Here is a 9,553-nt window from a genome sequence, read left to right as displayed (position 1 = left end):
ATTCAAATGGCCAGAGGGTCTCTGCTGTGTCCTGATTGAGTGTGAGCTGTACATTCCTTGTGTCCTGCTGTAGGGATATAGACCTGCCACAATCCTCTTGTTGATCTGCCTTCAAAGTCTTCATGGCCAAGGAGCTTCCAACCTATCTTTCTCTAGTGGAAGTGGTTTCAGGAGAGCCCGAGGCAGCTTAGCAAGGTTTGGCTCCATAGCCTCTCCACTCTGCCTTAAGCAGCTGAAGGACTCCCATGAATCTCCCAGGGCATCCTGTTTGATGTCCATTGAAATGTCTGTTTGGTCTGTGACCAGGGCTTCTTCATGCAAAGTCCTGGTTGTCTTTGTTTTTCTTCACTTTCCCTTCTCATCGCCCAGGACTATCCTCAACACTGTGTCTGGGAGCAGCTAAGGGGGCAGAGACCCTTGGGGGAGACTCATACTTAGGTACTAAACTTGGCTGATCTTAAAATGAGACCTGATGTTCCTACCACATGCCACCTAGAATTGATTCAATGTATTCTTTCCATTTCCTCTAAGGAAGAAACCCAAAGGGTCTCAGGGCATGGGCACTTAGGGCTCAGTTTCCCAAGCTGTTTCAAGCTTCCAGTGACTTCTGCCCACTCACATCAGTTTCAGCAGTACATTTCTATCTGCAGAACTTTTCAGTAAGAGTCAGTGCAGGCCAGGCACATTGGTATCCTAGGGACTCTGGGGATAAAACTTAAGGGATCCCCAATTCCATTAACACATATGATGGTGTGGACACATATGAACCCATGACTTTATTGACCCACTAGAATACTATTCCCGGGAGATCAACAGAGGCCATAGTGCCCTCAGTACTGGGGAATTGCTGGTTATCCAACAAGGACCGCTTTAACATGTGAGGGGTCTGCACACTGGTAGAACTCATAGCTCATCATTTCTTAATACTGAGAACAGAAACAACTTGTGCCTGTTGCTGTTGATGTGGATCCCCAACCTAAAATCCCCCTCCCTCAGCAGTCCTGACTTACCTCTCCTATGACAGGGTGAGGGAGGGGGAAATGTTAGGGTATGCTGTCCCTTCCAGGAGTTATCTCTTCTTGCTGGGCTAGACCTTGACCAAGGGGCTTTAGGGCAGGAGCTGCTTGCATCCCACCTTGAACCCTGCCATTGAGCATCCATGGGGTAAAGATGGCCTGGGTGGGTCTGAGCGTAGGGCTTCCTCTCAGTGGGCACCTTAGTGGAATTTTGTGAATTTGGTGTATCTTCTGGAGAGCCGTCCCTCCCTAGCTTTCCAAGGAGCTAAAGCTGTCCTGGACAGGGTTCTGGGAACCCAGGAGCCCCAGGAAATTCCCTAGCTCTTCTCCCAGCTAGACACTTGGTCACTTTATGTGTTGAAGGAAAGCTAAGCCAGCTGAAGTAGTTCTACTCTTTCTGGGCAGAAGAGACTTCAGAAGCCTCCTGGAACTGAGCCCACAACATCCTCAAAGGCAGAAGGAGTTAACCAGGCCCCATCATCTAGGCAAAACAAACAAACAAAAAAACAAAACAAAACCTGTTTTCCTTACTTCTCCCCAACCCCCAGTCTTCCGTAAATGGTTAAGAAATAATTCCTTTAATTAGACGCGCCAGCGCACTCCGCGCACAGGCTTGGATCTTCTTGACCTCAGAACATCAGTGTCCTTTTCAGCAGCAGAGACGAAGAGACTTGCGGAAGACGCTGCGGAACTCGGCGTTGAAGACTGTGTAGATTATGGGGTTGAGGGCACTGTTGACATAGCCTAGCCAGGTGACTGCACTGACAAGGTGAGGGGGCATGAAACAAGCCGGACAAAGCGCCCGCGTGATGTGCACCACGAAGAAAGGCGTCCAACACACGAGGAAGGCCCCTAGGGGTGGGTGGTATGAGCCTGGACTCCTGCACTTGAGGTCCCTCACCCGGGACACACACCGCCACCCCCCACTCCTCGTGCCACCCTTCACAATTACTTAAAATCGACACCTCCCTCCTCGGAGCCCGGGACCCCTCCACCTGGGACCCCTCTCTACTATTAGCTCTTGCCCCAGGGCAGGAACCCACCGACTACCACTGGCAGGACTCTCATTGCCTTGCGCTCCCTTCCTGTGATCTTGACTCCGCTTCTGCGGGAAGGCAGTGCTGGCGCTTGTGGGAGCTCTGCTTTGGGGAGCAAACACTCCAGGCCGCAGGGTCTCTGAGAGAGCTCTGACTCAGGCTGGCTGGAGCCTCTGGGGTTCTGCAAGAGGCTGGGTGAGGAGGGCAGACAGTTTGGGAGGAAGGGGCCCTGAGCACTGTCCGACATTGGCGGACCAGGTCCGCTAGGTCTGCGCGGAGCGCGGCTGTGCAGCTTGGTGTGCCGGGCTGCCTCCCAGCGTCGTAGGCTGCGAAATGTGGCCCAATAAAGCAGTAGCATGAGCGGACAGGGCAGGAAGAAGGAGCAAATGGACGAGTAGACTACGTAGTCGCGGTCCTCGAGGCGGCACACGGCTGGATCGCGGTCGGGCACATCGTTGAGGCCGCACAGGACCGGCGCAGCCACCGCGGCTGATAGCAGCCATGTGGCTGCGATAAGAAGCAGCTGACGCTGGCCCTGCCGGTTGTAGCGCAGAGGCACCGTGACGGCCACGAACCTAGAGAGACACAGAGGGCGCCAAGTTGGGCGGGTGACTGGGAAGTAGGGGTGGGAGAGGAGTCGTCCGGGTACTCACCTATCCACGCTGATAGCGCACAGGTTGAAGATGGAGGCAGTACATAGCATGACATCCATGGCCATGAGGGTGTCACAGAGGCGGAGGCTCAGCAGCCACACTCCACCTTGGACCTAGACACGAAGAGGTTGCGGAAAAGAAACACAAGACCTGGCCTTTCAGCTGCTGACTTTCTGACCCCCATTCTTGTTTGGGGAAAGCAATAGCATACCAGCCCAATGTGAGCCTGAGGCAGTTGGGGACACTTGTGTTAGAGCGAGAGAGGAGGCAAACAGACCTGCCTCTTTTCTCAGGCGAAAGCTTGGGGAGGACCCCAGGGGGATTGATAGCATCTGCTGGAAGGGAGCTTAGGTCTTACCCTCTGCCCACTAAACATAAATCCTACCCACCTCCAGGACTCATACACACATAACAGTTGTCCCGAGGACAAATGTGTTCTAAAAGTACAAAGACTTCAGAGGGCCCTCTGTGAATCTGCATGGAGTATTCATCTTCAAGGGCAAAGGCGAATAGAGCCATCTCAACCCACCCATCCCCAAATCCCTGGGACGATTAAGAGCTTAGGAATCATCACAGTGACGTCTGTCCCTTGGGGAGGACCTGGGGTCAAGTGTGGCTGCAGGTCCCTGTCCTAGCTCCAGAACTCAGTGTCTTCCTTAGAAATCACAAGCATCCCATCCTCCCCTCCCTGCTCCCCATAGTTCAGGCTACTATGTCCCCATTCCTGTCCTAAGCAGCTTTTCTTTGATCAAACCTCTGGCAGAAAGAAGAGTTGGCTACATAACAAACACACCAAAGAACCAGACCTGGTCTGGAGTAACTCTGTCCCAGGAGTCTACAAAAGCTTTTGACCCACTCCCTTTAGCCACCCCCAGCTCACCATCCTGCCCAGGCCTTCTGCCTACACCCTTCACTGTTCCAAGCTCTTGACAGTTGAGTGGCTGAAGGCTTTGGGCTTCTTCCACAAGATGAGCTGGCACAGACTGGCAAGTCTCTCTCTGTCTTTCTTTCTCTCTCTCTCTCTCTGTCTTCTCTCTGTGTCTCTCTGTCTTCTCTCTCTGTCTCTCTCCGTCTCTGTCTCTGTCTCTGTCTCTGTCTCTCTCTCTCTCTCTCTGTGTGTGTGTGTGTGTGTGTGTGTGTGTGTGGTCCCAAAGGCAGTGGTCATTGGCAGTGATGTGTGTCTGCACACTTGCCTGTTGGTCTGGCTGTTTTTTTTTTTTTTTTTTTTTTTTTTTTTTAGCCTGGGTTAGGTGTTCAGTATTTCTGGAGTAGAAGCCAGGACTTAAATGGGAAAGACAATGTCTGCAATCCTTGGTTCCAGGGCCACAAGCCCTCTCTGGGTCAGCAGATCACAGACAGAGAATAAATAGGAAGGGATCCAGAAGACTGACAGACAAAACTGGCGATGGATTTTGAAGAGCAGAGACGGCGGCAGTCAGAAGTGAGGAGAGCTGGAGCCCCTGCAAACGCGCTGGCTCAAGGTTGCTGAAGGTCCAAGAGGCTCAGAGGCCTGGGGTCAGCGTGAGGGTGTTTGTTAGTGGAGCAAGGGTGAGGGGATGGGGAAAGAGCGCACGAGACTCACCTCGGAGTAGACAAAGAGTGGCAGCACTAGTATTGCAAGGAGGAGGTCTGCAGCCGCCAGGCTCACGATGAAGTAGTTGGTGGGTGTCTGCAGGGTGCGCTCGGACGCCACGCTCAAGCACACGAGCGAATTCCCGGCCAACACCATGCTGATAAGCAGCACGCCCCCCACCAACGCCGCCACACCCGCGCCCCCAAGCCCAGCGCCAGTCCCCAGGGTCTCTGGTCCACGCCCGGCCAACAGTCCACCGTCGGCCGCGTTGTTGTTGCCCATGGCGGCAACAGCTGAACGCACTCCTGCAAGGCGCTGAGCCCGGGATTTGCAGGCAAGGGCTGCCCTGATTCCCGCAGCACGCCCAGCCCCGCCCCGTCCCGGCTTGGATTTCGGCACTCCAGGAAACAGGCAAAGGAAGGAATGCTTCATTTCAACATGAGAATTGAGTGAAGTGACTCGCATAATACAGGCGCAGCAGCAGCTGTTTTGCGTGATCTGGGCTAATTTGTGCTTCGAAAAACTTACGCGGAGGGCAGGTTGTTGGGACCAGACTTCTCAGAGCCAGCCAACCAGGCCAGGAGACACTTAGTACCTTCCAGGCCGAAAAAAGAGGGAGGACTTGGCAGAAATTATATTCCTGCATTGGGACAGTGTCCTTCCCATGCAGGAAGACACCAACGCTGGGTTCTGCAACAGGCTGTGGGCGCCTCACCTCTTTCTCAGATGGTTCTAGGACTGCCCTTACCCTAAGGCTTAGCAATACTGAACAATCTGGCGCCTCGAGCTCACCCTCCATCAGACACCCACACATGGGCAGATGTGCAGCAGTGCCTCCCACCCAGGCCTTGGATGACCCTAATTTCTCACCACCTCTCTTCCCAAGTCTCTAGTATTGCCATCTCCATCAGTCACTGCTGAACTGGACCATGGTGAAAATGACATGTGGCCACCTCCCAGGCCTAGCCTTAAGTTTTTCTTTTCTTTGCTTTTTTCTTTCTTTTCTTGTGTGTATGTGGGTTGGGCAGGGGCTTTTTGAGGCAGTGTTTCTCTGTGTAGCCCTGGCTGTCCTAGAACTTGTTCTGTAGACCAGGCTACCACCAAACTCAGAGATCCTCTAGTCTCTGCTTTGGCCTCTAGAGTGCTGGACCACCACACATAGCTCAACCCTAACCCGTAGGCAGCTGAGTGGTTGCCCCATTCCCACCTTTCAGTATGCACTTGATCCTCAGCTTTCTTGCCTTTGACATTGTATGAACAACAGGCTACCTGTGATATCTGACAAGGGATGTCTGAGCTAAGAGTGCTCTCACACGGGGCTCACTCTGTCTCCCTCCTTCCCCAGGCCACATCTGGAGGTCACACTCTTTGCCCTGTGCCAACACTGGACTACAGGAACCTAGGCTGGAACAGGACAGCACAGGTAGAGATGACACTAGAGGATCATGATGAAGAGACATCAGCAAGGACAGTCCCTAGAAGGCTGTGTGTGTACGCAGTGAAAGAATATGGGGACTGTGCTGATGAAAGAATGTTTGTATGTGATCTCAATAAGGCTGAGAGATAGTTCCTGGAATCCTGTGACAAGGGCTATTCTCCAAGTAGATCTGGACTGAATACCCCCTGACCAATATACAGGCCTCTGTCAGGAAGGCAGAGAGCTCCCAGGTGCGTGGCTGCTGGGGGTTCTTTCAAGACAAAAGGAACTGAATTCAAACTATTTCAGGGGAACTGGGCCAGCCCTCTCAGAGCATGTACAGATTGTTCATTCTTCTGGACATCTGAATATCTCCTGCCCAGAGCACCTAAATCCCTCTAACCATCCTTGGCAGGTCGATCACAGGGGCAGGTAGACTTTCCTCCCTGCTGAAACCTTCAGCAGGGGTGCTTGGAACCAATGACACACATGGGACCTGAGTTTGAGCCTCAGAGTCTATGACAGAAAAGTTGTCCTCTGAATTCTATACAAATTTTGTGACATGTATGTGCTCATATTCACATGTGTGCACGAATATGCATGTGCACTTGAGGACACACACACTAATAATAACAATAATACTAAAACTAAAAAGCAAACAACTTTCCACACACATAACTTGTTAGAGTGTGGCAACAAACTGGGAAGCTGACGCAGGAGAATTCTTGTGAGTTTAAGTCAGTCTGGACTACAAAGTGAGGTTCTGTCTCAAAAAACCTAGGTGGCAGTGCACACTTAATGGGGGATATCCTTCTGAATGTTGTAAATATATGTTTCTCTTCTTGGTTGATGAATAAAGCTGTTTAGGTATATGGACAGGCAGGATGTAGCCAGGCAAAAAGTATAGGCAGGGCTACCAGACTAGAATTCTGGGAAGAGGAAGATAGAGAGCAAGTCACAAGAGAGATGCCATGTAGCTGCCGAAGGAGTAAGAGGTCCAGACATCACAGGTAAGCCAAGAGCATGTGGAGATATATAAAATAATAGAAATGGATTAATTATTAAGAGAGAGCTAGTGAATAAGTGCCATTGACCAAACAGTTTATACTTAACATGAGGCTCTGTGTGTTTGTTTGGAACTAAAGGGCTGTGAGACCAGCCAGGACAGAAACTTCCTACTACACATACTTGTAATCCCAGCATGGAGAAGGTGTAGAACAGGATTAGGAATTCAAAGTCATTCTTGGCTATGTAGCTAGTTTGAAGCTAACTTGGGCTCCAGGAGACCCTATCCAAAACAAAAGCAAAAACAAAAATTTTCAAATGAATTGTGTGTGCGTATGTCTATGCTTTTGTGTGTGTGTATGTGTGTGTGTGTGTGTGTGTGTGCATGTGGAGGCTAGAGGTCAACATCAGATGTCTCCCTAATTGCTTTTCACTATATTTTTTGAGGAAGGGTCTTCTACTGAACCTGGAGCTCCCTGAATAGGAGAAACTGTCTGGCCAGCAAGCTCCAGGACCCTCCTATTTCCTCATCCCTCCTGGAATTACAAATATGGGCCTCAGCATCCCTTGTTCCCCCCCCCCCCCGTGACAAGCACTTTACTGATTGAGCCATCTCCCCAGACCAGGCTGACCTCAAAGTTTTTTCATAGCTCATAGCTGAGGATGATGTTGATTTTATGACCCTTCTGTCACCACTTCCAGAGTCCCAGAGTAGAGATGTCTATACCATCAGCTTCTGGTGCTGGAGACTAAACTCAGGCTCGAATATGCAAGGCAAGGGCTCTACCAACTTAGCTGCATTCTCAGACCTAACTCAGATTTAATGTAAAACTTAAAGCTAAAAACTTCAGAAGAAAAGATGGGAAAAAAATCTTTGTGACCTGAGATTAGACAAATGAGGAAGTAAGTGAGGTGAATTTGGTCCAAATTAAAAACTCCTTGAACTGGATGGTGGTGGTGCATGCCTTTAATCGCAGCACTCAGAAGGCAGAGACAGGTGGATCTCTGTGAGTTCAAGACCAGCCTGGTCTACAAGAGCTAGTCCCAGGACAAGCTCCAAAGCTACACAGAGAAACCTGTCTGAAAAAAAAAAAAAAAAAAAAAAAAAAAAAAAAAAAAAAAGAAAGAAAGAAAGGAAGAAAAGAAAAGAAAAGAAAAGAGAAGGATACCAGTGTTATCATGCTTGACCCTAAAGAGCAATACACCCATTACAACCCTTAACCAGAGGAAAACAGGTTCTGGTCAGCTTTGCCTTTGTTTTGTTGTTGTTGTTGATTTGAGACGGGCTTTCTCTGTGTAGCTTTGTATCCTTGTGCATAGGAACACTGTGTAAGCATTGGGGAAGGGAATGGATGTGGATAACAGGTGTGACCTTCCTGACAACTGGGAGTTCTGTGGTCCCAGAACTGGTGGAATTAATGTACCAGGGTTCAGTTCCCCTTGCTCAAAGCTGGTTTGTTTGTTAGTTGGTTTTTTTGAGACAGAGTTTCTCTGTATAACGGCCCTGATTGTCCTGGAATTTGCTTTGTAGACCAGGCTGGCCTAGAACTCACAGAGATTCACCTACCTTTGCCTCTTGAGGGTTGGGACTAAAATTGTGCGCCACCACCGCCCAGCTCCAAGCTATTTTGAAGTGGTCAAGAGTTAAAACTGCAGACGGAAGACATCCCATCCCTGGAATTGATGGCTTCAGGAGGACACTGAGTTGGTGACTAGAACTGTGAGGCTTCATAAGCCCACAGGAGAGATGCCATCTTTATCTGTAGGAGAGATTGGAAGCTAAATCTGGTAAGAAAATTCATTTGAATGGCTAGTTTTCAGGTGATGAGCAAGTTTTTAACACCTGTTACTGCCACCTGCAGACTTCTGCTTCAAGGCTGTGTGACCCTTACACATCGCTAGACACTGCTGGCAAGAGTGAAGGTTTTGTGCCCTTCAGACCACAGACACTGACCATCCCCAGTGCTGCTGAATTGTTATAACTCCAACAACATGGCCCAGAGTGTACTCTGGCTCAGCATGGGCTGAGACTGACATTCTCAAGCAGGATGTGCAGGAGTCTGTGGCCCAATTCAAGACCAGGCCTAGAGCCAAGGGCTCCCTTCCTTGGCTGCACAGAGCCTTGGCAGAGCTCATTCAGAGGAGGTCTCCCAAAAGGTACCCACCCTTAGCCTGTCCTTTACTTTTTCAGATGACATCAGATATGTAGCCCAAGCTGGCCTTTTCCCTCTATCTGGGTTTACAGGCATTTCGTCACCATACCTAGCCACCCTGCTCTTCTTAAGGGGTGTGTTGAGATGGCAGAGCACTGCTTTGGGTGCATAGTTCTGCTCCAGGAGGCTAATTGCTAGGAGCATCTGTGTGCCTTCTCAAGCAAGGGTCTTCTGGGAGCATAGACCTCACCTCTGCTCCCCATCCTTGCAGGCCTCAGATTCCAGTACCTTCGGATGACTGTTCTGTCATCAACTGCTGCCAAATGCCACCTGGAAATAGACATGTTTGAGGAAAGTAATTACTCCCTCTGGTAATTGAGCCAGCATGTTAGCAATATAGAAAAAAATGTCTAGGGCATTCCCCCACCCCTGATTTTTTGTTCTTGTTGATTGTTTTTGTTTTAAGACAATCTCTCTATGTAGCCCTAGCTAGCCTAGAACTCTCTATATTGAGCAGGCTGGCCTTAATCTAACAGAGACTCACAGGCCTGTCTCCTGAGTGCTAGCATTAAAGGCATATACCACCATGCCAAGCCATATTAGGTTTCTTTTTGTTTTTGTTTGTTTGCTTGCTTTTTGTTTATTTGTTTGTTTGTTTTTTGTTTTTGAAACATGGTCTCATTAGATAGCCTGCCTTAG

The 9,553-nt window shown here is 49.8% G+C and overlaps 1 protein-coding gene across 1 annotated transcript; it reads right to left on the bottom strand.

Annotated features, from left to right (window-relative positions):
* Positions 1-1,612: 1,612 nt before the first annotated feature.
* On the bottom strand, positions 1,613-4,561 carry Drd4 (dopamine receptor D4). Its single transcript, XM_051192083.1, has 4 exons — positions 4,289-4,561; positions 2,707-2,819; positions 2,060-2,628; positions 1,613-1,868 (listed from the first exon to the last, which is right to left on the bottom strand). Exons 1-4 carry the CDS (start codon positions 4,559-4,561, stop codon positions 1,666-1,668), a joined length of 1,158 nt encoding a protein of 385 aa, XP_051048040.1. The 3' UTR covers positions 1,613-1,665.
* Between the last annotated feature and the right edge of the window lie 4,992 nt (positions 4,562-9,553).

The sequence above is a fragment of the Phodopus roborovskii genome, unplaced genomic scaffold (assembly GCF_943737965.1).
Source record: "Phodopus roborovskii unplaced genomic scaffold, PHOROB, whole genome shotgun sequence".
Lineage (NCBI taxonomy): Eukaryota > Metazoa > Chordata > Mammalia > Rodentia > Cricetidae > Phodopus > Phodopus roborovskii.
The sequence above is the reverse complement of the archived record's forward strand: the minus strand, read 5'-3'. Positions and strand labels throughout refer to the sequence as shown.

Bases quoted from the DNA above. Each gene is read 5' to 3' on its own strand.
- Drd4 (XM_051192083.1), bottom strand. From the start codon at position 4,561: ATGGGCAACAACAACGCGGCCGACGGTGGACTGTTGGCCGGGCGTGGA. The intron at 2,629-2,706 runs GTGAGTACCCGG...GTGTCTCTCTAG, and splicing joins TGCGCTATCAGCGTGGATAG to GTTCGTGGCCGTCACGGTGC. The intron at 1,869-2,059 runs GTGGGTTCCTGC...ACCCACCCCTAG, and splicing joins AGTCCTGCCAGTGGTAGTCG to GGGCCTTCCTCGTGTGTTGG.